The sequence below is a fragment of the Coturnix japonica genome, chromosome 7, assembly GCF_001577835.2.
Source record: "Coturnix japonica isolate 7356 chromosome 7, Coturnix japonica 2.1, whole genome shotgun sequence".
Taxonomy (NCBI): Eukaryota; Metazoa; Chordata; class Aves; order Galliformes; family Phasianidae; genus Coturnix; species Coturnix japonica.
The window spans coordinates 13,279,726-13,307,234 of NC_029522.1; the positions used below are offsets into that span (position 1 = coordinate 13,279,726).

The 27,509-nt window shown below is 41.4% G+C and overlaps 1 protein-coding gene and 1 long non-coding RNA gene across 12 annotated transcripts in view; both read left to right on the forward strand.

The window, feature by feature from the left end:
• The window catches only part of ZNF385B (zinc finger protein 385B), a 148,529-nt gene extending 146,455 nt beyond the window's left edge, over positions 1 to 2,074 (forward strand). For all 11 annotated transcript variants that reach the window (XM_032445864.1, XM_015868379.2, XM_032445863.1 and 8 more), the window contains 2 exons: positions 129 to 230; positions 1,625 to 2,074. In XM_032445864.1, the coding sequence (XP_032301755.1) occupies positions 129 to 230; positions 1,625 to 1,837 (315 nt within the window). In that variant the 3' untranslated portion in view covers positions 1,838 to 2,074. The remainder of the gene's footprint in view (positions 1 to 128; positions 231 to 1,624) is intronic.
• Positions 2,075 to 7,313: 5,239 nt separating this feature from the next.
• On the forward strand, positions 7,314 to 26,318 carry LOC107316614. Its single transcript, XR_001556477.2, has 4 exons — positions 7,314 to 7,501; positions 13,183 to 13,308; positions 21,946 to 22,056; positions 26,214 to 26,318. It is a non-coding gene; the product is annotated as an uncharacterized LOC107316614 (long non-coding RNA).
• The last annotated feature ends 1,191 nt before the right edge of the window (positions 26,319 to 27,509 follow it).

Consider the following 27,509-nt stretch of genomic DNA (forward strand, 5'->3'; position numbering starts at 1 on the left):
CTCTCTCTAAAGAACCTACTTTCTCTTACAAACAGGGGGTTAGACGTACCCTGCTGATAAATCAGTCTCAAACGATAAAACTGAGAAATGTTTAAACAGCTAATTAAATGTGGGGATGTTCATTTCAGCACATTTCCAGCCGAAGGCATAAGGACAGAGTTGCAGGAAAGCCTATGAAACCCAAATACAGTCCTTACAACAAGCTGCAGCGCAGTCCAAGTATTTTAGCAGTAAGTATTTTTATTTCTCATCACTATGTGAATTTGTGACCTTCGGGACTCCCACCACACAGAGATGGGAACATGACAGACCTGACAGTGGCACAGACTTTCTGTCCTTGCAGGCAGATTCTGTGCTGGGATCATATTTGAAGATACTTACGTATGCTGTCTGCCCTATCGGAGGCACACAGACATCATTGGGAGTGTTATTTACTGCTAGGAAGGAGGGAGTAATCAGTGAAACGTGGAATGAACTGTGTGCCCCATGGAAAGGGATCAGCTCTGTGGTATTGGTGAGCTTCTTAAAGCCTGAAACATGTATACTCTGTCATTCTCAGCACCTGAGATAACCCTTAGTTATGATGTATGCAGTTAGTGAAAAGGACCTATGATGTTAAGCTATAAAAATACTAATGTTCATTCTCTCCATGCTGCAAAACAGAGTGCTCTGCAGATGTATTATGGTGCTGTAAGTGAGTTATCAGTTATTTAGGAGAATTGGTTGCCTATGTGCCCAAGCAGTGTCTTTCACTGGCTATCAAAACAGTTATCCCACCTCCATGCCCCCAGCTGTCCCCATCTTGCACCCACCTGCATTTCCGAGTATTCCCCAGGCTAGTTCTGCCAGTCTGATGCAGTCCAATTCAGGCTGGCTGTGGCACAGGGCAGACTGTATGTTTATTTACTCATGACTCAGCCTGTATTTTATTCACTAGGGAAAAGTGCATGCCATCTATGATGGAAAAACAATTTCTAGGCTGGAAAGGGAGACATGCAAATGTGTGTGTTCAAGAGTAAACATGTGAAAAGTCTCTAAAAGCTGGGCTGTGAGTGGTTTTTTGTAATTGTACAGAGGCAAGTGAAAATACTGAAAGCTTCCCCCAAGTCTCCCCATTCAGCAATATTTCCCACTTTTGTAGGTCATAAGCTGAGTGATTCTTGTTTTCAGAATTTTTTTATGGTATTGATCTTTAAAGTATATGGATGTAGATAAGAACAATTCTGCATCAGCAGATAAAAAAAAACCTGAATATTAGTTTCCCACCTTGGCCACTGTACTTTTCTACAATTCATTTTTGTAAGTGAAAAGCTTGACTTTTTAAGTTGAAGTCTTAAGCCAGGTTTTTTAAACATTTCTCACATAGGAATGACCTATGTAATTTATTGTTGCTCACTTGCAAATTATGTTTCCTTCTAAACACCAGCCTGACTGCCCTACGGTAGAGATTTGTGCACCATAAATACAGAGTAGTATCCTTGGTTGGCTTGGCAGTAAGGGGTTGTGTTGTTGATGCTCCCAAACAGCTAACACCAGGCTGTGTGTGCTGAGGTTCATTCTTCCCCTCTAAAAATGGGCATGTTGAGAACTGGACTGACATTGCCTTTTATTTGCTTTATTCTAGGCAAAGCTTGCGTTCCAGAAAGATATGATCAAGCCGCTGGCCCCTGCATTTCTCTCCTCACCACTGGCTGCTGCAGTGTCATCAGCGCTGTCACTCCCAGCCCGCCCTGCGGCCTCCCTCTTCCAGGCACCTGCCATCCCCCCAGCCCTCCTCAGGCCTGGCCATGGGCCCATTCGTGCTACACCTGCCTCCATACTTTTTGCACCATACTGAGTCTGGTGTTAAAGGGAGATAGCTGTGGCCAGTAGGAAGGGTCAAAGAAAACAAACAAAGGGTCTTTTGAAATGCCACCTGGCGTGACATCTCAACCATCTTCACTATAAACTCATCACTGACGGTACTAAGTTTTGAAATCTAGACAACTCTCTTTCTTGGTCTCTCTCTCCCTCTTAATCCCAGTAGACAATGATTTACTAAAAACTTAATTGCTCATAAAATGATATTACTAGAGATTAATGCATCTGTTATTATTTTTGCAATGTGTATGATGCACCTTGGAAACAAGGAACGTAAAATATTTTCCTGACAGACTTGAAAATTAGGGTCTTCCTTGCTCACACCTACGTACGTAGCTCTGGAAACCACAGGGGTGTAATCCAGTGTGGGAAAAGGTAAGTGAGCCAAGTGCTTGATCGAGGGTAACATCTCCAAATGAACTGCGTCCTTTTCTTTTTGATGTGCTCTTGTTGACAGGGATTGTGTACTGTCCTAGGCCTCAGTACTGGTGTATCTTGTGTAGTACTAAAGATGTACTGCGTCTGATTTTAAGATTTTTAGTTTCTGTGCAGTTGTTTGAAAGCAGTGCAGCGCTGAAGCTTTTTTCATTTTTTTTTTTCCCTTTATGTCAGACTTTATTTAGAGAGATTAAAACTAGAAAGCCATATAACACATAGTTAAGATTACTACTTGTTTGCTACTTTAACTTATTTTTGTTGTTTCTTTGCTGATGTTGCTAAGCAATGTTTAAAGAGAAAAAAAAAAAAAAGCTTTTCAATTGCACATTACCACAACTCATATGCATTGTTCAAGGAGACAATGAATCCATATAATTGTACGTAAATATCCTTTTTTTCCATTTCTAAATAGTTTCCTTCATAATGATGCTGCATAATGTTGTGGCTCCCTAATGCAATAATGTACAGAACATGAAATATTTATAACTGACTGTCTTATCTGTTTACTGAATATATTGCAGTAATAGCCCACCTCTCTTCTTATATCCCCAGCCCTTTTATAAAGGTGATATCAATATGCAGTACTCAGATTGAAGTCATTATGTGACAATGGGGAAAACAGGTGGAAGAAAGGAAATATATATAGATGAATTAACTTTTAGAGCATCTTTATCTGCAATCCATAATAGTAAAATGTCTGTGTATTTTTTTAAATGTATCTTTTCAATAAAATAATAAGAAAAAATATACATGTTTCATGTGTTTATTTATTGGTACAGAAAAGAAAAAAAACACTTGGGACAAACGAATTTAGCTGAAGGAGACTTTAGGAGCAAGTAAAGCATTAGAGTTGTAATAAAGTGTAATTACCAAACCTGTGTCTACTTCCCTAGTGTCCTAATTTCTTTTTGTTTCTCCATCCTGTTACGGCCTTTACTGGAGCTTTTTGTAGTACGGTTGTAAAAATTCAGTACATCAGAGAGTCAGAAAGGAGCAGGAGAACCAACTGGGTCATTCAGGCTTTGCTTACTGCCCTCCCTCCCCCCAGTATGCTGTGACATGGTTGTGCTGCCTCTTGATGAAGTTAAGGATTAGCTTTAAAGCCAGCCTGGGCATACCTGGGGCTGCATGCAGGTTGCTTTGCAGCCAGCGTTTGCTCTGAGGCACGGCAGAGCAGGCAGCTGCTTGCCACAGCAGGCTGTGGAAGGCAGGTGTTTGGGAGAGCTTTGAAAGCTTGATCTGTCACATAAAAATCCTTTCTTTGTTGGTACAAAGTGAAAAGTAAGAAATGCAAGAGTAAAAAGACTTAGCTATTAGGCTGTTGGGATTAACACAAAGCCACCAGGGCCATTACAAGCCCACAAAGGCCAAGGAGTAAAAATGTTGGGTCCTTTACAATATAGAATTTATTCAAAATAAACCAACATATACCTCATGGTTACAATGTACTAAAGAGCATTTCCTGCAAGTGTAATTCTGCCCAATTTCCATTATTCTAAGGAGCAGTCGTTTGTGCTGTGAGAGCATAACAGGCTGGAGAATCAGCTACAACTGGATACGAAAGGGAGTCTGGGCTTTTACCATCCACAGGGGAGGCAGGTATGGTTGTGTTAGTCCTGTGGATGGTGAGAACAAGGTGGTGCAGTGACATTCATCTGTGTGCATTTGTTTGTCTGATTTTGTAACCCAGGCTCAGATGCAGTCAAGTTTGGCCACCCAGACCATCCAGAGGGGCTGCTTGCATAAGGAGACAACCTCTGTTCAGCTTGAGATGGGTTTACAGGGCTGTGCATTTCAGCTGTATGATCAGGAAACAGCAGTCATCTGTGTATTAAAACACTACGTTTTGTGGGTTTTTTCCTGCTTTTTATAACCTACTACTGATGGAACCAGTCACTGATATGTGGATCTGTTGGACAGTTGATTATTTCAAAGAACTCCCTACTTGGAAGAAATATCTAGGTGCCTAAGAGTTGACTGTGTCTTGTCACCCAGCAGCAAGCAGATGCAATGCAAGGAGCTAAAGGACTGTGGTTGTGAGCCAAGGAAGATTCACATTGATAGTCATATTAAAACCCTCTGCATCCTTTGTTGTGCTGACTTCTATTTTGTGTTCTGTAACTCCATTTGCCACCAAAGTTTTGTCTGTGATGCACAGAATTGAGTTTGTGAGAGTTCTTAGAATATCAATAGCAAACCTTCCCCTTCTGCCTACTGGGATCCTGGGTTTCAGAAATGAGCATTAGATAAGAAGGAAATGTGTATTATATTTGTTCAGAGGCTATCAGCTGCTTTTTTGATCTGTTAGGATGTTTTCTCCTGAGATGCAGTATCACAAACAGCTGGCCATGAAATTCATGGACTTGTAAAACAAAGAACTAGTTCTGAAATGAAATACTGTGATGCAGTTACCATTTTGAAGGAATACAGTGAAAGCACAAACAACAAACTGGCTGTATGATAACAGGATCTGATTCCCTCATGCATTGTTTACTGTTCATTGCTGGACTGACCACAGTGTGGTGTGGCTGCAAGTTTCTCCTATGAAAGAAGTCAAACTTGGGCCATCAGAATAAGGCTTGTAGTGGACTTAGTGTTGGCCAGGGTTCAGCCCCTGGTGCTGCTAAATAAATGTTTCCTGTAAGAAAGAGATAATTTTGTTAAAAATTAAGTTACTCTATTTTACTCCCTCTACTCTTAAACTGTACATTTTATTCTCTGAAAAGCTCTTCAAAGCCACCCGTGTCTGAAAAGTGACATAATTGTTTAAGCTCTCTGGGAAGTATTTCACTATCTTTATGCATCTGACAACAGCCTGGTGAGCCCTACTACGTATCTTCTGAACAGTCACCTTGAGTAAGTGAGGTACTGTACTATGTGTTCATGCTTGGCTGGATAGTAAGTCTCCACAGCTGGTTACTATTATTTTCTAACTGTGGCTACTGTATCTTTTAAACTGTTTTTTTGTTTGTGCATTTGTTTAACATTCTTGTTTCAAGTCACATCCTAAGCATCCTCAAGAGCGTATTAGAACGAGCAGCATTCATAGAACCATAGCATGGTTTGGGCTGGAGAGGACTTCAAATATCATCCAGCTTCAACCACCTGCCATGGCAGGGTTGCCCCCCCACCAGCTCAGGCTGCACAGGGCCCCATCCAACATGGCCTTGAATGACTCCAGGGATGTGACACCCACAAGCTCTCTATAATACTAACAAAAGATTAATGTTTGGAAGGTAAAGTAACATTGACTTAGAAATGTACTGTTTGGTTTAGTATCTTATTTATTTTTATTTGTATTGCTAGAGTGCTGCACCAGATACTGCACAGACCTGTACTGTCAGGTCAATATACTGTGAACCTGCGCATTGTAACATATCAAGAGCAAACTCCTACCAAGCAGGAAGGGTGGAGGAGGCTGTACCAACCTGGCTGTCTTTGAAAAAGTGTCATTGAGGGAAGTCTCTAGAGCCTGGAAAGGAGACAGTGTTGTAACCCTCCTCATAAGAGTCAAGAAAGGAGGATCCAGGCCAGTGAAAACAGAGAGGTCACTGAGTCTAGCCAACATGGATTTTCCATGCCTGGCAGCCTGGTTCTGCTGATGGTGAAATGACTGTGTGGACAAGGGGAGAGAGCAGGGGTGAACGTAGGCACAGTAGCCGTTGTGATAAGATGGTGAGCAGCCTTGAACGGTGCTTGCTTTTCTGGGCAGCCTGTTGAAGGCAAGGCTGCCATCCAGAGGGATCAGTGTGAGCTGGAGAAACGGTCGGAAGCTGGCGAGGTGCTGGAACAAAGAGGAGTCCTGTAGCAAGGAAGCTTCTCACCACTGCCAACCTGCAGCCTGGGGCCGCTCCTTAGAGAGCGACTGCGCAGGACGGAGACCGGGCCGGGTGGGATGGGGCCACCCCAATACTGCGGTGGACAAACGGAGCACAAGTCTGCAGTGCACCCTTGTGGCAGCAGAGCCTCACTGAACTCTGCGCTGCCTTCACAAAGCCGTGGCCAGCGGGGCAGGCGACGGGCAACTCCACTTTGCTCTTCATTTTTGAAGTTACACCTGGTGTTGGGTGTCCAGTGTGCTGTCTCTGACAGAGGAGAGATGTTGGGTCACCCCCAGAAGACCCCACCGTTCAGGAATGCTGAAAGATGTTAAAGCTGTAACAGGAAGATTAACCTATAGAAAGGTGAATTGGGCTATGAATGTCATTTTGCAAATTACAGAAAACGATGAACAACCTCAAGCTTTTTGGCATGTGTTGTTGATGTAAAGTCTTCTGCTGAGAGCTCAAAAGTAAGCATTGCATTCCACAGCAGGAGAAGCAGCTGGGAAATTTGTGATACTTAATACAAATTGAACATTTGTAACGTCATGGGGACAGGCTATGAAATGCTGAACAAAGACAAGCATCTTACCTGTCATAGGCTGAAGGGGATCTAAGATGAGGAAGTATGGTGAAAGGTGAGAGTCTAAGAGGTGGGATGGGGATATGAGTTTTGCTGCAGGTTTTCGACTGGGTTTTGGAGGACCTGAGGTTGGATATTTTAGGTCATCAGAGGGATGCTGCAGTAACTGCAGTGTGGTGTGTTCCAGGTCTCAAAGTGAGTTTTGCCAAAACCATTATATCTTCCCATAGGTGTCATTTGTTTAAATGATGTGAAGTCCTTCAACATGAAACATGTTTTGGTGAAAAAAGTCTCTGTTTGGTCACATCTTATGTTTACAGGCAAGCAACTTCCATTGGCTCGTGACTGGTCTAGTATTAAATGTGGATGTTCATGGCTCTGCATGAGGTGGGGGGCTGGAGCTTCATGATCTTCGAGGTCTCTTCCAACCCAGGCCTGTATGGGAAACTGGTAATCACAGCCTGAACCTTTGATTAATCAGCTGAGGCAAGTGTCGGGTCAGTTGTGGGAGCACAGGTGAGAGTAATTTAGCTGTGCTCCCGGAAAGAGTGGAGCTTAACTACACCTCCTCTAGACCTCATTTAAGGGCTGACCACCACTAAAGCAGGATCTTTTGGAGATTGTTCCTTGGTGGAGATTGCCTCAGAGGTTCCCAGCAGACCAGAGGCTTCTATATGGGTGTGTTTTTCCTGCAAATAACCTTTTGGATAGTTACTACCATCTTTTCATTGTTGTCACCGTACAAGGCCATTCTGTGATCAAGTACCACAACTAACACCTGTTCTGCATTTAACTCCGGGTAAGTGTTCTGGTTCAATGTGCTGCTTCGGTTTTGAATTTCTTTGAATTTTCTTTTGCACCCTATCAGACTTAGAAAGGAAATATTTGTATTAAAAAATGCCTGATGTTGTTGTTTTAGATATGGACTATTGAAGGATATGTTGGCCGCGTTCTAAAGTAGCAGCAAGAGGATTGATTGCAATAGACAGTGAGGCCCCTGTTAGCTGAATCTAATGAATATACACTGGTTTATACAAGGAAGATGCTAAATTTAAGAAGACTGTTTGCAATTGTGGCAGAAGGGTTACAGAGGCTGGAGGCAGCTTTCTGTGTCTGGAGAACTGGCCAACAAAATCCACAGGAAATGGATGTACTGTCAAATACAAATCCACTGCTCAAAAATTCTCTCTCGGAAAACAAATTCAGATCTGTACAACCACACAAACAAAAATTATTTCTGTTTTCCCCTAAAATGAATGTAGCCAAATATTGTGATTTTTTTTGCACAAACCAATGGAACAAAACTGAAAGGCAGAATTCAAACCTTAGCTGGTTGAAACTAGCTGATTGAAACCTTTCACTGATTGTCTGGGGAGGAAAAAAAAAATAAAAAAAAAATAGGTGCATGAGTGCCTCCACTATTTGTCTGAAACCTTCCTGCCCAGGTATACTGAAGAGAGTAACAGGTGTAGCTGGACTCATGGCCTTGCAAGTGCCAGGATGGCCTCATCTGGCCCTGTGAGGTCACTCACATCAGAACAGGGCCTTGAAAGTTCAGATCAGTCTTATGTAAAGTTGTTTGCCCATGCTGGTGTTGGGAGTCACGCTGCTCAGGAGCTGTTAGCTGCTGTGAGCTGCTTCCCCAGACCAGCTGCAGCCAGCGTCACCAGGACACACAGGCTTCCTTTTCAAAGACTGTGGTTAATACTTCAGATGTGGAATGTAATTTTGGCTGATTTAAATGCTCAGCATGCACAGCAGCCAACTTGTACTGTCAGACCAGTAAATCTAAGCCCAGGTTTTCAGGATATGTCAGTCAGTGAGCACCCCCTGGCACTGCAGACCCCCAAATGGTTCTTTTCCAGCTGGGGATATTTCCACTTATTTTCCTCAGGATTTTGTTCTTCCTTCAGTAACTCTCATTCTCAAAAGGATACCATTTTTGATTAAGCTTTGCCCACAGATCCATCTGACTTACTTTTCTGTTCAGACACTTTGTCTGCTTCATCTGTAAGGCTTTTCCTGCTGTTCAAGGATTGATTTCTGTCAGCCAAGCTCTCACTATCCCATGTCACAAGCTACCACAGCACTGTCCTGTCTAGCCTTCTGATTACATCAGCTGACTCTTTGATCCTCTCCCTTGAGCTCCTTCCCTGACCACATTAAACCATCTCACTTGTTTCTTCACACCCCTGTCAGTCTCCTAAGTCTCAGTTCTCATGGTCTGCCAAGATGTCAGCTCCCTCCTTCATTTCCCGACTGAAGTCCATCTTACTTTTCTAGCAAGTGCTGGTGAGGTTTTTCCATTGAACTGGAAATCAGCTCCCTAAGTTGCCAGGTCACCAAATAGGCCATCTTCAAAATCCTGTCTACAGCCCACTCACAGCAGCAAAAGCCCACCTCTCAAATGAAAAAAACACTACAACACCTTCAGGGAGAGTAAAGCTGACAGAAGATTTTAGAAAACCTGACTGGAACTCAGTTTTTTGCAAGTAAGAACACCTAAGAATAGGGGACAGCACAGTCATGACCCTTCTTATTTCATCTGTCTAAACTCTGTCAGCCTTGACCGCACTAAGCACATTTTTTGGCAGATCTGATGCTTGCCTTGAAGGGTCAGTGATGCCTGTGAATGCTTTCTTTTTGCAATATTTTATCTCTTTGGGAAGGTAGGTGGTAGTTTCATTCAAAGATAATTCAACTGTGCCAAATCAGGTTTTCACATACAATTTGAATTTTAAAATGTTCTCTAACATCTGCAGAAGCCAAAAGAAAATTTTCAGTGCTTGACTTCACCAGAGATGTTCTGAGGCCATCACAGCTGAATAGTGTGAGCCCACCCATTGCCAAATTGGGCAAAGGAAAGGGAAGGAATTTTGTTGATATAAGAGCAAATCCAGTCTTGCTTTTCTTGTCTGTGTAACTCCTTATGTGATCCCACAGAGACATGCTCCTGTTCAGGATGGGAGCCTGCCCACCACCCCACCTGTTCGCAGCAGTGCAGGGAAGAGGATACATGAGGCATGCCAAAAGATGGGTCTTCTGTTCTTAATTTCTTTTCCTGCTGACCTGTACCAGAGGGACAGGAGATCAACCTCCTTTTGCCTACCTGCCCCCCTAAGCTGTGGGCTCCCTTCTTATCTTGAAAATTTGATCCTCTGGAACATATCAAGCCCATGCTCACTCTTTTCCTGGTACAGAGGTGCCTTAGCAAAACTCTCCAGTGTGAGATTTACCCATGGCTTTCACAGGTGAGTGTTTGCTGATGAATTATTCAGTCCACAAGAAAAAGGAGATAGGAACAGGAACACAAGGTCTATTTGACACCTGTTTGGACTTCATTAGTGAATGATTTTTGCTTGTGACAGCTATCAAACTGTAAATCACACACTCCTGCTCTTTGCTGATGCCGAACTGACTCCAGCTATATTCCCTTCATTCTTTGTTATCCATCTGTGGAATGCATTAGGGCTGGGGGGGAACGTGCAAGGATGGACACTCTTTACTACCTGAGCTCTTTGTGCTGCCAGATCTGGCACCAGGTGCATGAATCAGCTTCAGTGGTTGTTCTCTGTAAATGATTTAGTGCAGGAAATATTGATTAGTGGTAGTAAAGGCACCAGAACTGTTCAAATCAAAGGGGTGATAAGAAATACAGCCACATTTTCAAAAGCAGAAGTTAATTTTAAAGGCTAGAACTTGCTCTTCCCTCTCTGGGGTGAAATAGTGGGGAAATGCCCTTGTGCCCTCTAACTATTGCAGCTGGCCTGCTCAACAGCCCTGTGACATGCAGGGAAATAAAAGCACTGTATCTACAGTTTTAACCTCCATTTTAGAAGGAAAGTAATGGAGATGAAAATTTATCTTAAAATTTTTATCCTGTAGCAACTACTAGCCACGTTCTAGGATGATGTTCACTAGCACAGAAAAGAACTGTGGGCTGGTAGTAGATGCAATGCACTCACACACATTTAAGCAGGAAAACGTACTTGCAGAGGTATATTTTCAGACTGCCAGTGCTTGTTTCATGTTGTAAGTAATCAAGAATTTACTTATGATTAACAATGCACCTATGTGTTGTTAGTCAAATAATAGGTAACTAGAGAGTTAAACCAGAAGGCTGCTTGGGTAGATCTTGTGAAGTGGGCCATCAAGGAGAGGACTCAGTGCCAAGAAATTCATTAGACCACTGCAGACAATTATAATGGCATCTCTCTTCCTGCACGCTGTGGTGTGATCACCTACAAAATGTAATTGCACACTAAAAGCCCAAACCTTTTTCTTTTTTTCTTTTTTTTTAATTTTATTTTTGTATTTTTATTGCTGGAACTAAAATTTAAACATCCAATTTTGATTATATGTCTTGAAAAATACAGAAGTAATCTATTCATTTTTCACGAGGCACATTTACATTTACTGACCACACCTTAAGATTCAGCAAATGTTTCAAGTCAAGGAGTTAGCAGAAAGTAACAAAAAACCTGGCTGATAGTAGTTACTTCTATTTGCTTGTTTATTGGGTGTGTTTACTCTCAAGTAGGCATTCAGCTGTACACTGTACTTCTGTAGTAACATAGAACATTACTAATGAATGTAGAGCTTTAAGGCTACTAGAATTTATCGAGTATTTCTGAAACTTCTGAAAAAATGCAAAACAAAAACAAAACAAACAAACAAACAAAAAAAAAACCCAATACATTTCCTTCTCAAAATAAGAGAGAAAGAACATCTCTTATCCTGATTCATTGGCATTGTTTGGCTGTGGCTTAAGGAAACAAACAAAAGCTATTTCATGTTGTTCCTCAGGAAAAAGCTGGATTAGAGTTTTCCCTCGAGCCAGAAATCCAAAGATGTGCAGTACAGTTGAAACAGTACCACTGGGACTGCCAAAGTAAATCACCCATTGCAGATTGTATCTAGCATAGCAGCTCCTGCATAGCAGCAGAAATATCCTCTGGCAGCGGCCCCTGATCTCTCTGCCAAGTCCTGGCCCCTAGTGCTTGCCCATGTAGGAAAGAATCAGGTATCTGGTCACTTAGCCACAACCTTCTGAGCCATCCAGAATCCCAGGTGGCATTTCATGCCCCTTGTGTTTTTGGGTCCAAGCAGTAAGTGCCTCAGAGAAGATGTAAATGCGCGCACCTCTCTCAGTATGTATGTGATATGCCTATTAGACTCACTGGCCAGTGCATAATTATGCCTAATTTGACATCACTTCTGAACTCGGTCCATTAAGAAAATTTAAACTAACGTAACTTATGTTCTCTAAGGCACAAAGAATCTGAACTGAAATGAACTGAATATAAAACTGCCTGGTGACTGATTTTTCAATTTAACTATTTTTATTTTAGAAGTCAAATGTGACACTTTGCAGGCTACTGAATCTAGGTCAAAGAGCTGAGATATGAAAAATAATAACCAGTTGTGTGAAATCTAGGGGTAACACTGAACAGTCAACCCAGCCTGTTGGATCCTGCAAAGGCTTTGTGCTGTGTGAGTCTCACACAAAACTAAGCCAGAGTTGCCCAAACTGCCATAGGTGGTCCAAACTCATCTAGAATGACTCTTTCTACTCTGTAAGCAGTTCTGAGCATTGCGGGTGCAGAAAGTAGTGGGGGATCTGCAGGCTGATGTTCTCCCCATCCTTGTTTAATTCATTTTCTTTCTATTTCTGAAGAAAGCATGTGAAAGAGGCCTTGTTCGCCACATCACATACCTAAAAGCAAAGATGTGAGTGCTTCCCTCAGATCCAAGAAGAAAGCTTGCTTTTCTGAAAGGCACTGGGAGCTCTTGTTCTGTTCTTCTCTGCATTGTGATCTGTGATGTGATAATAGCTGACACACACACCTTGAGCTGGGTGTGTTTCTTCCCCCCACACACAGCAAGTCCAGCTGTCCCCATGGGAATTCAGGGCAGGTTTATTTCTGTGCTTGGCAGACATGGGTTTTGTGCCAGGGGTCTCATGAGCAGCCCTGGTACCTGCCTGCAATTTATTCAAGCTTCTGGCCCAGATGGCTTAAAAAATAAATACATGAACAATATGCTCTGCACAACAAATTAATGTAGAAATGAAGAGCTGGAAAAAATAAAAATAAAAATGACAGAAATGGGCATTATGATAATGCTTGGTCAAAACAGCAATTAAAATCTTGTTGGAAATGTAAAGATTTGGGGAAGCTGAAATGGAGGACAAAGGTGAAGAGTTGCATTTTATTAAAACAACTGATTTATGAAATACATACTTTATATATATATGTATACATATATTTAAGTGAAACCTGAATAAGTAGAATCATAGAATGACCTGGGTTGAATGATCATCTAGTTTCAACGATCTAGTTTCAATGATCATTCTAGTTTCCCTCCCCCCCACCCCCCCGCTACATTCAGGGTTGCTAACAACCAATTATTATCTATCTATCAACCAATAGATTCTGTTTCGTCCCTCTTCTGTTCATGCTTTTTTGTTTCTCCTTGTAGATGCAGTATAACTAGGAATGCTGATGTCTCGTTGAGTCCCCAGGACAACCTGACACGAGGAGCAGAAGGCTTTGTCCAGGTGTGCTGGAAGGACTGCAACCAGGGAGCTGGTGCCAAGTGGCCATGGTGAGGATATTTGGTGCTGCTTCCATCTTGTAGCTCTGATGCAAAACAGAGGAAGGCAAGGGGAAATCAGAATTGTGGCTCTCTGATTACTGTGTGGATGTGTTGGCAGCGAAGGAGAATTTCATTTTTCTTTTCCCCATAATTCCCAAATCACGCAGCGGAGCTGCGGTGCTGCTGGGTTGCCTGGTGACACCTGGTGGCAAATGGGGAAAGTGCGGCAGGGAGAGGAATCGGGGTCGCTGACACTGAAAGGAAAATGAGATCTGGGGAGAGCATAATGTGAACTACGGGCTGTCAGCAGGAAGTGGAAAATAATATGTTGTGAATGGGATAAAGAAGCTTAACGACATTATTTTAAGTAGCAAAAACAGCTCTGATAAATGTATTTATTATGTATCTTTTATAAAATATGCTGTATAAAGAAACTGTTATGGTCTCTCTGGGATCATATACTGTCTATTTAGAAGCAACTGCAGATAGCAATAAGATGGGACCAATTAGTTTAGCTGAGTAAAGATGTCTCCTTGGATACCATTCAAGCCACTTCAAGCACTGCTCATGCAATATAACTGGGAACATGAGCATCAAGATAACAAACAGGGTGTCCCAGATCATCATTTGTGAAGTGAATCACGTGTGGAAAAGCCCCTGTCTCAGGGCAGAGGTAGTGAGGTCTGTAAATGCCTGTGTGTACCTCATAGGAGGGCAGGGAGCCAGCCCACAGCGGGGAAGAGACTGTGACCTTGGTGAGCTAGAGGTTGCTCCCATTTATCTCTTACTACTTCTAGTTCCCATACGATGCCTGCCAATAGACTGCATAAACAGATGTTTACACAGGAGAGAAGGTGTCTGTAACCATGTTTTATCATCCTCTCCATCTCCTGTGTTACGTCTCACAATGGAAACACAGGTTGCTCTGAGCCTGCTATACTTACAGCTTTATTATTACTTTATTATTACACACACAACTTTATTATTACTTTGAGATTCCTCAGTCAATTGAACATTCATTTGAAAATGTAATAGCTCACACATTGTGTATGAGCAGTGAAATCAAATAGTTGGTTTTCTGTGTTACATCTCAGAAAACTTAATGGCTGACTCCTCCCATTCCATATTTCCTATTGCCTTACTTTGAATGATAGGCTGTTGATTTTTGCATTTTATTTTCATTTATTTTGACTTTGTTTTGAAGAGGGTAAACTCTTCCTCTAAATTATGGGTCTTCAGTTGCAATATCTAATTATCTGAGGGCACCGCTATTAATAGGACTTGCACACAGCCACACAGAGCTCCATTCTTCTGTCAGAATGTCCTCATTTTCACTTTGCAGTGTCTCAGTTAGAGGTTATCAACTGCTTTACTTCCAGGACACTACTGGAAAAGAAAGTAAGAAAGAAAATTTAAGACATATTTGTCTTTCTCTAAATTCCCAGTAATTTTGCTACTGTTAGGAAAATATCTCAAGATGTAAAAGTCTAGTTTGGGGTACTATTGTCATTAAAAAAAAAAAAATCTTGCTAATGTTTCTTTCTTTGTTTCAAATTAAGCTATTAAGTAGGTCAAACAAAAAAGTTAGTGAAGAAGAAATAAAATATGACTCCACTGCAACCTTGGAAGCCCAACCCATCCCAGTGTCAAATCTCTTTCACAGAAGTTTTTCCTAATATCCAACCCGAACCTCCTTGGCACAACTTAAGACCATTCCGTCTAGTCCCACCTGGGAGGCTGACCCTCACCACAACCTTCTTTCAGGCAGTTATAAGGTTTTCCCTCAGCCTTCTCCATACTGTACAATCCCAGTTCTCTCAGATGCTCCTCATAAGGCTTGTGTTCCAGACCCATCGTAGCTTTGTTGCCCTTCCCTGGACATGCTCCAGGGTCTCAATATCATTCTTGTAGCACGGAGCCCAAAACTGAATGCAACACTTGAGGTGTGGCCTCACCAGTGCTGAGTACAGGGGGACAATCACCTCCCTGCTCCTTCCACCTGCAGTTTTTCTGATACGAGTCAGGATGCCATTGGCCTTCTTGGCCACCTGGGCACACTGCTGGATCATGTTTAGCCAAGAGCTGACCACAACACTCCCAGATCCTTTTCCTCCATGCAGCTTTCCAGCTACTCTGCCTCTAGCCTGTTATCGCATTGCCTGGGGTTGTTGTGACCAAAGTGCAGGATCCTACACTCAGTCTTGTTGAACTTTGTCCCATTGGCCTCAGCCCAGGGACTGAGGAGACTCAGGACAGGAGCCATCCTCAGCAGCTGCTGTGCATTGCATACTTACAGGCGAAGTCTGTGAAAGGCTACTGTAGAAGAGAAGAAATAAAGTGCTCACTACATTGGCTGAGGCTAGCAGAACAAGTAATGAGCTTAAATTTGAGGAAGGAAGATTTAGACATCAGGGGAAAAAATAATAATGTTACAGCTTGAGTGAGTAAGCATTGGCATTTATTTCCTAGTCTTTGTTCTTAAAACCTACAGCGGAGATTTCACCACCTCTCAGCAAACTTCTGCCAAAAATGACTCACTGCAGAGTAATGTGTTGACTGGTACCTCAAGATCCTTTGCCACTATGGTTTTTAATAGTCTGTATATGCACAGTTCATTGATTCACTGATTTGTTCAATTATTTGACAACTTAGACCCAGTAATTAAATCAGAGGTCCTATATCAGCCACTACTGTGGTTGTATTACAGAATACTGTGATGCATTTTTGCTAATTGTCTGCTTCCGTAGTATTATTTAGTGCAAGTTAGCTTGTAGCTTGACTCATAGAGAACATTTAAGGGCAAGTACTGGGAAATAATTAATGCTGTTAAAAATACTCTGCAGCAAAAAGAGCAGAAACTAAGATCACCGAGTGAAATATTTACTGCTTTTCCCCTTAAGACTCCACAGTTCAAGATTTTCATAGTAGCACCTGTTTGCATGACTACCAGGGCTTGTGGTCTTCCTGTAAGATCAGTGTGTTCCTATGAGCTATACCCTTTTTCCTGGGAAATCCTATTTATTCAAGATTTTGGAGAACATGAGTAAATACTACCTCTAGCAGTCTTTCTGTTGCTTTTCCTGCCACATACCTGGCAGTGCAGAATGGATATGGATGGATGTGGGCAGTGACCCCTGAGACAGCTTGCTAACAGAGACAGGAGTTACCTGCTGTCAAAAGTCATCTTTACTTTGTCTCCAGGGGTGACAGTAACAGCTGGCTAGCTCATGTTATGAAACATGTCAGGAAAACCTCTTGGGCACAGTTTTAACAAACTCAGTTCCACATTCTCACTGTCTCTAAATTAATGAAGACCCTGAGATGTCCTCGCTGCTTGTTTGGTAGCTGCTTGAAGAGTTTGTTACAAACACGTTTCTCAGCCCCCGCCACAGGTCTGTCTGATGGATAGGGAAACGTAAACTGGGAAATAAATATTTATGATGTATAGTTGCTCACATTCTTTTATTTATAGATTGTTCAGTGCAGATGCCTATCACAACAGTAAAACTGAGCTAGATTTCAGCATTTATGATTCATCTGCCACAGAAGTCTTAAATCACCCGTGTGCTAGATGAAATGGCTCTGAACTAAATTATGGAGTCTTTATAAATGTCAGTCTTGCAGAAAAAAAAAATTTATGTTACACAGTTTTGGAGCTGACCATAAAGGCTATCTTGAATCCGAGGGACCTATTAACTATCTCTTGAATACTAGCTGAGAATAACTGGCGCTGAAGAGTAGCTGCTGGAGCTGCTGTTTTTCCAAGAAGACCGTGGGGTTCACTAGTCATCCCATATGGCTATATGCCAGAGGGCTTCCAAAAGTCACTTTTGTTTTGTGAAATGCAGTGTCTGCCATGCATAATGTAAAAAGCTGTGCTATGTAAGAGCACTGAGAGAGATGGCAATCAGATACTCCATATAAGTCTCTTTTCTTTTAGGACCTTTATCAGCACTCAGGTGATAGGATGACTATGTAGATTTACTGACATGAGACAGATAAATAATGTAGTTTCTTAACTTAGACACCAACAACATAGGAAAATGTTTGAAAATTGTTCTGAGGATAACATAATAGTCCTTCTCACTTTTAATGTACAGTGCTTGGGTGGCAAAACTTCTTCTGCATGAGACCCCAACATCCATTATCAGCTTTTGTGTGCCAATAGGTCAGTCCTCATCTACTCTAACATTCTTTTCTGGTATTGCAAGTTGTGTTAGCCAATAATTGGGCATCTGCTGTACTTTTTATTGCTCACACTCAGAAACAATGGTCTTGCCCCAGAAAGCCTGCAGTTTAAGTATATGATTAAACATCTATTCTGTGAAACAAAAATAATAGGACAAAAGAACAGAGAATAAAGCAATAGATACGGTATTTCCCCATCCTGTTAGTTGTTGTACTATGACTATATCTCTCTTCCACAGAAATATCAGTCTGCTCTTGCCCATCCACCTTGGGTGATAAATGTTATTCCTGTGACTTTTACAATAATCAAATCTTGTCATCTTTATCCTTCAGTTCAGATTGGTGCCTCTTGGTCTTAGATGTCGTTCGTTCTTGAACTTTTTCTTTAACTGATAGGTTATTTCAGTATTTGCTGTTCCTTAACCTGGGTAGATGGTTTCTCTAACCCAGCAACTTGCATTCACTTCTTTAAAGAGCCCTCTCACTAAGATTTCTAGCACCATACGTACAATTTTTCCCTGTTTTATTGCTTTTTATCTCCCACAACATACTCCCTTGTGAATTGTCCCAAAATATGTCTGTGGCAAGATAATGGTAGGATCGGTGCACTGTCTTTCATAGACGTAATGCTGTGTTGTCATGTTGATTTCTGTGGTGGTTTTTATTTGTTTGTTTGTTATATTTTCCTGTGGTATTCCCATAGGAAAGCAAGGAAGTTTCCAGCTACTAAAAGAAAAAAAAACTGCCCAATCAATCAATCCACCTGTTTCTGGTTTCACTCCTACATGGAGAGTGCTTTCTGTTCCTCCCATGGTCAGACTGAGTGAGAATAGCAACATGTGCTACAGAGATCTCTTGAACAGAGGGCTAAAAAGCGGGATTTTATGGACTTGTTATCTTTTTAATCAGCACTGGTTCTACTACTCTGAAGCCAGGCTGATATAAAGAGGAAGATGTTATTCTTGCTCTAAAGACTTTTTGAAAACTAAGGCTTACAATAAGAACTTTTGTGGATGGACCCCTGCCTGAATGCCTGAGAGCCTCTGTGCCACATGAAAAGATGGTTTCTGAAGACAGTTTCTGTTAGAAGTGCAGTCAGGGCTCGTTATTAATGAAACAGTGCATCTGCAGTTTAAAGAGTTGCCCTTCTGCTGATTCTTTGGGAAATAGTCTCAGTTAAGTGCGTGTTTGGGTTCTGGTCCAAGTCAGGTTGTTCGGGCACATTTCTCACAGTGACAGTTCACACACAATTTCAGTTTTCTTTACTTAATGAAGCTGAAATCACATAATTATTTTTAAATGTAAACATGTCCTGAGTAGCAAAGCTCTACTAGATTTTTATACATTTAGTTGGTAACTAACAATTACAAGCAGGCTGCAATGTCATTTGCTTATCTTGCTTATTTTGGCTTCGGAAGCAAAGAGCACAGAGGTAGACTGGCCTGACTGAAGAAGACTAGACGAAGTTAGTGCCAGTCTTAAAATTAGCTTTGGCTGCTACTTGCTACAGATGTTTCTCTAGAAGGTAGGCTTGAATGTCTGTCTTCTTCCCTAGGGCTCCATAGAGAAGTTCTTGTTTATTTATTTGTTTTGTTTTGTTTTGTTTTGTTTTGCAAAGCAGTTTAGATAAGCCAGCTCTGGTCTATTTTTTTCCCATCCTGAAGTTCTGAGTGCCATCGGTGGGGCTTAGAGGCAGTGGGTTTCCAAGAAGCAGGATTCCTGTATTCCCCACAGTATGGCGCAGCCAGCCCAATATGGTCACATGCAGCCATGAACCTGGCTCACTGCCTTAAAAGGTCACTTCCACCCCTTCCTGATGGTGGAAAAAAATGCTTCACAAAAGCTGCCCGCTGAGTTGACTTGCTCCATGAGCCAGTCTCTCTGATGTGGTGAATCTCTGAAGGGAAAGAAGTGAATCTAAAATAGGGAAGTTTAACAAACTATTGTATCCTTTCCTTAATTAAAGGTTTGGGGTGAGGCAAGTAGATGGAGAGAAGAGATAATGAACTTCTCCCTTTATCTGCAGCTGGTTTTCCTTCCCCCTTTAATCTTGTCTCTAAATATGACTGGCAGAGTCGGAGCCTGATCTACAAGCCTCCTGTATGCTCTGTGAGCCCAGGGAGAGCACCTGGTCCCCATGAGGGGCTGTACTTTATTTTTCTGCTTAGGTGGATCTCTATTTCTGTTTTCTTTGAATTCCATACAATTGAATTTCAGGCCTCCCAGAATTCATATAAAAATGATAATCTAGTTCCAAGTAACAAAAACAGAAAATAGAAATTCTATTTTAAAAAAAAAAAAAAAGAAAAGAAAGAAAGCCTTCATATGATTATCCTACAGAAAGGACAACGAATGTGTGATATGAATAAAGATTCAGTGGTAAGAAAGATCTCTCTTTTGAGTGGCAAGATTTCTCAGGACTGAGATCACCACAGTCCAGTGCAGAGAGGAGGTGACCTGTCCTGCCCAGATGGCAGCAAGGCTCTCGTGTTGGCAATGGCTATAGAGATCACGCAATTGCTTTTCAGCCCTACACTGCCACTGTGACAATTCTTGCTGTGTTCAAAAGGACTGAATAATGAGATGGGTATGCAGTGATTTTCTTCATCCGAGCCCCTTGAAATTCTTGTGTCTTCATCCAAGTTTTCGCAATCCTCTGCTTGCTTTAAATCACAACTCTATATGGCTTCTGATATGTGATTTATCGCATTCTCAGGCAGGAGAGCCTGTTTAGCAGTGACAGTCTGAGCTAAGCAGCAAGCAGACATTGATATAAGTACTTCTTAGTTAAGAGGATCCTCCTGTCAAGCGTAGGTGAACGGATGGATCTCTGTGCTGCTTGCACAGAGCCAAATGAAACCAGCTCTTATGCTGCTCAGCATCAGGAAATAAAGTACATCCTTGCTTGTGAATGATCAGTAATAGTGAAGGGGAAATCATAACCTGCGGAAACTGGAGATGTACTATGTCACAGGTGCTCTTTATTGAAATATGGGGATCCTGCAAACCTGTGATGGGTTTGTTGCTCAGGCGGGAGGTTGTGGGGTGTTTGGGAAAAGCGGGTATGCTTCCTGCATGTGCACAGAATGCTTGAATTGCACAAAGTGATACACCTGTGTAGGTGGTGTTTCCTTCAGATTAGTGGCCTCACAACAAGCAGCCAGAGCAAAAAAGTGACTCCAGTGTTCCATCTACCCCTCACAGTGCCTCCATGCACTTAACAAGGCCTGTAGTCTGCTCTGCTCTGCTGAAGCCCCTTCCTGGCTCTGACAACCATGACTCCTCTTGTGTTGGATAAAGGAAATGGTCTCCTTGAGAAAGGTCAAACAGAGAATAAAAAAAACATTTGCTGTACAAGTAAGGCATGCCAAGACAAGAAATGAGAGGAAAACTGACTTCGGAAAAGGGACACAGCAGTCATGTCCCCTCTGTTGGGCCCTCTACAGTGCTAGGTGCTTGGCTGAAAATTGACATTAATGAAGCCACAGTGCACAGCCCCCTCTCTTTCTTTTATGTTAGAAAGATCCTTTTATTCCCTCTGCATTTGACAAGGAAAATTTGTTTTATAGAAATGAAAGATACCATTGTGGCAGACCTGCACCACATCTAATGCTGTGGGAAGAAGGTTGGATTTTCATTCCATTTTTTTTTTTTTTTTTACTGAAAAAAAATATCATATTAAAAGAAGTCTTTTAATGGACTTTTTGTCCTGAAATGGTTTACCTGCAAGCAAATATGAAAACAAGACACATTGAGCTTTCGGGTTTTATTGGCAAAAAAATGTATTTCAGTGGAAAACATCAAGTAAAGCAGTAAGATAGTATTTTCTTTTGAAAAGCGTTTTCTATAGAAAATGTTCAATAAATTATGATTATTAGTACATTTGCTCAAATGTAGCATAAACCCAATGAAATAATTAAGTACAGAAGTGAATGTCGGTCTCTGGTATTTTATTCTTAAGACATTTATTGCCTTGGAATGTAATATATATACAATAGCATCCTGATGAAACCCTGCTGTCTTGCAGAGAAAGCTACAGTGCTAAATTTTCAAAACTATCATAAATGTAATTACCTCCTGCTGAGAATCTAAATGCTTATTCATAGCACCATTACTCTCAGTAATTAAGTCTGTAATTTCCTTCAGACTCTGATTCGTTCCTTCCTAAATTGTAAAAGCCAGGCCAAAGGGGTTCTGTTTGATTGATCAAGGTATAGAAATTTCATTAAGTTTGCTCCATACCAGAATGTACATTACATCTTCACTCTTTAAATGCATCAAGGCAGCTTTTAAATCCTGCTGCTGGAGGTGGTAGGGAGCAGTGAGGAAGGAGGTAGACCCAGTCAAGGAAAAGCAGTGTGCGTGTTTATGGGACTATCTGTCCTAGTGATTTTAAATGCCTGTTAGCCAGCTAGGGCAGGATGCACTAATGTTTGTCTCCTCTGTTTTCTGCTGCAGCCCCTTTGCAGTCCAGAAGGAAGGTTTGTGATGTTCTGGCTGAGCACAGAGCTGGGCTCCATTGCTACGTTTTTCTTTTCTCTGCCTCTTTCTGCCTGTAATGTAATACAGGTAAGAGAACAAGGTTGTAAGATAATGCTTCTTAATGGTAGGCAAATCTGAACTAGATTGATCCTTGATTTGGAAAGCAGAGGCTGAGTTAAAGCTGTGCAACAGTTGCTGGTTCATGCAGAAAAACCATACCCTGCTCATTATGTGTGTTGAATTTTAAAACACTATTTGCCTGTTTTTTACTCAACTCAATTTGCTTCCAATTTTTCTCTTCTTTTACATGATTTCTTTTTTTGGTTCTGTCAGGAAAGAAAAATCTTACTGGTTGCTAAGTAACTGTAGCAGTATTGCTGCAGATGTGCAATGGGCGTATCTGCTACTACAGTGCTCTATAGTTTTTAAGTGAAAAATATTTTTTGGTAAAATGAATGTGATTTTGAAAATAATGATGGCCTGATAAGAGAGATGGGTTCTTCTCCCAGATGCTTCCAGTAGTGTATGCGTGATACCAGCTGACTATAATAAATGTTTATGGGGGACTGGATTAGTCTACAGTGTTATTCTCAGAAGTTTTATGGGAAGGTTGTGCAGGTGGCTAAAAGGGCAAAATGAAGTCCCATTTATTCATTTGCATAGACAGCCCATGTACTGGTTATCACAGTTGTTCTTTTTGAAATTGTTTCTCTGAGTGCTGTAGTCCTCTTTGGGTCCCAGGATCAGGGGACCGCACAGCAAGACAGATTCCTTGTTTCACAGCCATGGCTTCAGCCATTACACACGGCATTTTCCAACAACAGCCACCTCTGCCACCGTCTAATCCTCCGTGTCAGAGCACTGTGCTGGTGGGTGTGAAGGATAAGAGCTAAAATCCTTCTGAGCATTCATCTGGGAGAAAAACACCAGCACATATGCATAATAAAGAATGAGCACCCTACTGATAGATTTCATCTTAGCATTTACTAATTTTGGCATGTTTGATTTTGTACCTGCAGCAGAGTTTGTAGATTTTTTAGCAGTAATTATATCTAGGTAGACTTCTCTTAGTGTGGGAGGAACAAAATAGCTTTAACTGTTGACATTAATCAAGATGAATATGTGGCATTTTAAAAATGTGTATATGGCATTAGTATTTATTTTATTATAGCTCAATCAGAAAGGTTCAATCTATTTTGGTGAATGTGTGTGTGTGTGTGTGGATGCTGGGTTTTTTTCTGTTCAGTTTAATGAAATGTGTCTGTTAAAAGTAGGATATGGCCTTTGGATTTTTTTTAGCACACGCTTGCAGGAGATTGATTTTTGCCTGTGTTTGCAGAGAGTGAAGGAGTTTGTCCGTGTAATCTCCAAAAAGGTCAAATCTTGACTTAATAAATGTATGATTCAGGAACATAAAGCTTGTTCTTTAGGACATTGCATTAATATTTATTGCGGTCTGGATACTACAAAGACCTTCTAATTAGCTTCAGAGTCTTTTGTGTATTGGTTAAACTGGCTTAAATCCAGTTTTGCTCAAGAGGGATTAAATTGCTCCCATTATGATAAATCTGCTAAGCAGGGGACTTATATTCCCATTAAGTCCTATGGCTCACATTAGAGGAAAGTTTTTTTTCTTTCTGCCCCAACTAATAGCTAGTGGCAGTCAGCATTTTTAATATACAGAGAAAAATATTTCCAAGGAAAAGCATCCTCTAATGCTGACCATAGAGTGACAACTAGGGCAACTCCCAGATGTATCAGTCTAAATATTAGTTGTAGAGAAAAATGCAGATGGCTGCCCTACTGAGACAGCTACAGGAAAGCAGTGCTGACACTTAGGGCAGGGAGTCTGCTATCCAAGCAGAGGACTGCTAGGCACAGCTATCATTGCAGTGTTGGGGTGAGAGAGGTGAGAGAGGATTTCTCTATATGTCATGCAAGACAGCATGGTACAACCTTCATCAGGCTGAACTGAGACAGTAAATCCCCAAGACTTGGTCTGGATGAGTTAGCTGTATTTTCATAGCACTGGCTTCAATCACTGCTTCTGGACTCAGTACAGTTGTTTCTCTTAATACCTCTGACCATGGAGAGACTGGATAGGAAAAGATAAGATACAAAACAACTATAGTAATCTTACTGTTTTTGAGGAGAAGGAAGGCAATGTACACTGTGTAGTGGTCAACACTGTCCTTGTAGAAAAATCCCAGTGAGTTAGCTGAAGATAGGCTTGCAGCTTAAAGCTTACTCCTTAAGCTCAGGGAAGAAGCCATGGGATAAAAACTGGATTGAAAAAAATAAAGGTGGGAAGAATCTAAAAAAGAAAGAATCAGATGGCACAAAGGACACTAAGCAGAATCAACAAAATTTCTTAGGATGCTTTTCGTTTTGTTTTGTTTTGGGGTTGGTTTTTTTGTTTTGTTTTGTTTTTGTTTTTGTTTTCCCCCAAAGAAAAGTATTCTGTTCACAGGCATGCCATCAAAAGGTGCAAATCAGTGGGGGTATAAGAGTGTTCAGTTAGCTTAGATGACCCAGGTGATCCTGTTGCTTGACACTAGGAGCGGGGAGAGGGATCAAGGTGGAGAGTGTGCGGAGGAGAGGGCTCACATTCTGTGGGAGCACTGAAGCAGGGAAAGGAAAGTAAGCACAAATAAATGTCAGAGGAAATGGAAGAGTGCACTCAGACTTAACTTCAGTAGAACAGTGTAAATCTTACAGGCACTCTCTGGACCAGGCAGTAAGAGGTAGGTACTGGTGGGACTTCCTTGACCTTGAATCAATAGAAGCTTCTTGTTTTCATACAGCACATAGCATCTGATAACAGCTATTCAGCTGAAGATCTTTGCACCTCTGTGCAGTACTGTCAGCACTGTGGTGAGTCTGGAGACATAATGAGATTTTAAAAAACGTTTTGATGTGGCTGTGGCAAACTTTAGTTCTGTAACTTTATTTTTCCTTATGACAGCTATTATTCTAAAATAGAAAAATATCACTTCATAAATCCTCATCGAAGCCCTATGGCTTGAATCTTTAAGATTCTCATCTCCAGGTGAATGGGAGAATTATGAACAGAGAGCTAACCTATCTGCATAAACTATTTACCCAGAGCTCCTGATGGGGTGAAAGTGTAAGAGAATAAAGTACTCTCTGCACACAAAGGAAAGTCAGCCATCAGAAGGCTTCATCTGCATCAACTCTCACCTCAACACTCCCCCTCTGATGATTCTGAGTCATCATAACAGAAAACAGATTAAAAACTGGTTTTGAGATTTGGATATTGAAGCTGAACTTAATGTAGCATTCAATTTGGAGTCCTTCTCCCGAGACCCTGAATGCAAAGTGAAGACCCTTCCAGAAGCTGAAGTGAACAGTAGATAATTTAGATTAGAATCATAGAATGACTTGGGTTGGAAGGGACCTTGAAGATCATTCAGTTCCAACTTTCCTGCTGTAGGCAGGGCTGCCATCCACCAGATCAGGCTGCACAGCACCCTATCCAACCTGGCCTTGAATGCCTCCAGGGATGGGGCACCCACAGCTTCTCTGAGCAGCCTGTTAGCCATATTGAAGGCCTCCTTCTTTCCAGAGCTAAGCTGAGCTGCAGTGACCAGTCAGCTGTCCTGAACAACAGGGTGGGAAGTGATCCCAAGAGTCTGAGCCACTGGGAGTGTCCAAAACAAGAACCACCACCATGCCAGAGAAATACTGGCTGTCCACTTGTACTCTTGCTGTGTGAGAAAGGAATCAAAATAATGACCTACCTCTCATACTAGCTTAAGGGAGTGTATTATGCATTATCAGAAACACATTGCTGGGGGCAGTGTTCAGGTTGAAGCTGTGTTTCTCTAATAATAGTAATCTTTCTCTTGCTCCCTACTACCACCATACAAGAATTCAGTGCTTGGAAAAGTGGAATAATTTTCAAGGGCTCTCAAGGGATAGATAAGTGGTTCCAGAAATTTTAGCTGATGGCATGAACTAACATATGCTAAAAAACCCAACATACTCTGAACTGGTCTTTTTCTGATTATCCCAATCAGCTAAGAGAGGGCTTACAAGCTGTGAAGCTTTTAGTTCTTGCTAACACATGTTCACAGGCACAACAGGCACAATGGCATTCTGTTGAATTGTATCCAGAAAATTAATTATTCTTCTGAAGGATTTTGGCTTTCTCTGTGGACCTTCTTTTTCCTTTTTTTTTTTTTTCCCATTAGAAAAATCTTTTTCCTTTGTTTAAAAAATAGGTGCAGTGGGGAAATACTTGCCTGGGAAATTCCTTCAGGGAATGAGATGCACAAAGATCTTGATGCTGCTGCAGTCCAAGGTAAATAGGACATTTTAGTACTCTTAGGAAATGAAAATGCAAATCACAGAAAAGGAGAGGAGGCAAAAAAATATTCCCTGGCCTGAGCAATCAGGGAAAGGGAGTGGGACTGGGAGGTGTCTGACAAGCACATTATTTGCAGTCTTCCTACTAACTGAGTGTTATCTGCATTGCTCGAGGCTGTCATTCCATGACCAAATGTATTTGCAGAAATGCCAGTAACTTCAGAGAGATGATGCACTTACCAGAGAAAATTCTGAGCACTGTAGGGAGACTATAAGCAAATAGGAACTGATTGAAGGGATGTCCAGGAGGACTCCTTGCACTTATCAGGAAATAGTCTTTAAAACTTAATCAGTATGGTGTTAAATTATCAGTTGCAGCCCAAGAATCTAATTGGAGTTCTCTCTGTACATGTGAGTTTCACTTATGATCAGTGTGAGGTAAAAGGCAGAGAGCAGAGAAGGAGATATTTCTATAAGGGACCTGAGAGACACACCTGAAATTTAAGGAGAGAGAAAAAAAGGAGAAAGGATGTCGTGACAGAGAAGAATAGGTATGGAATTGATGAGGGCAGATATCTGGGAAAAGATGTGAGGGGAAAAAAGGGAAAAAAAAAAAAAAAAGAATAAGTGAAGGAAAAGATTTTGCAACTGAAGGAAAGTCTGAATTGTAGAAGAATAGAAATATTTCTGCTGAGGAAAATTAGAGAATAATTCCCTTTAACAGATATGGCTTTACAAGCCTTCTGACGCATGTTAGCTTACTTCTTCCAGGTTGTAGAAAATCTTATGTATATTTTAACCCTTTTAATGGCAATATCATATGTATTAATGTTTATTTTCAACTTGAGATGAGAACACATTGTTTCCCTTCCACTGTCCCAGATCTGGGGAGACAAAGTATGATTTTATGAAGATGGAGCAATAAAATGATGGCATCAAATTAATTCTCCTTTTAGTTTCTATTACATGGATATCTAATTGGGTCTTTGAAAAATAGAACCCCAAATACACCAAATTTTCTGAGATCAGATTTGCATTGAAGTATCTCACTACTCACAGTGCCACTTGCCAGCTGTCAGATCCCTCAATGCATTGCAGAGGTTGTGATGCATTTGCTGTGGGTTATTGATTGAACCCTACGGTCAGCACAGCACTGGTGATGCTGCTCCTGCTGCAGACATGCGGGTACATGTGTGTCTGATCCAGCCACA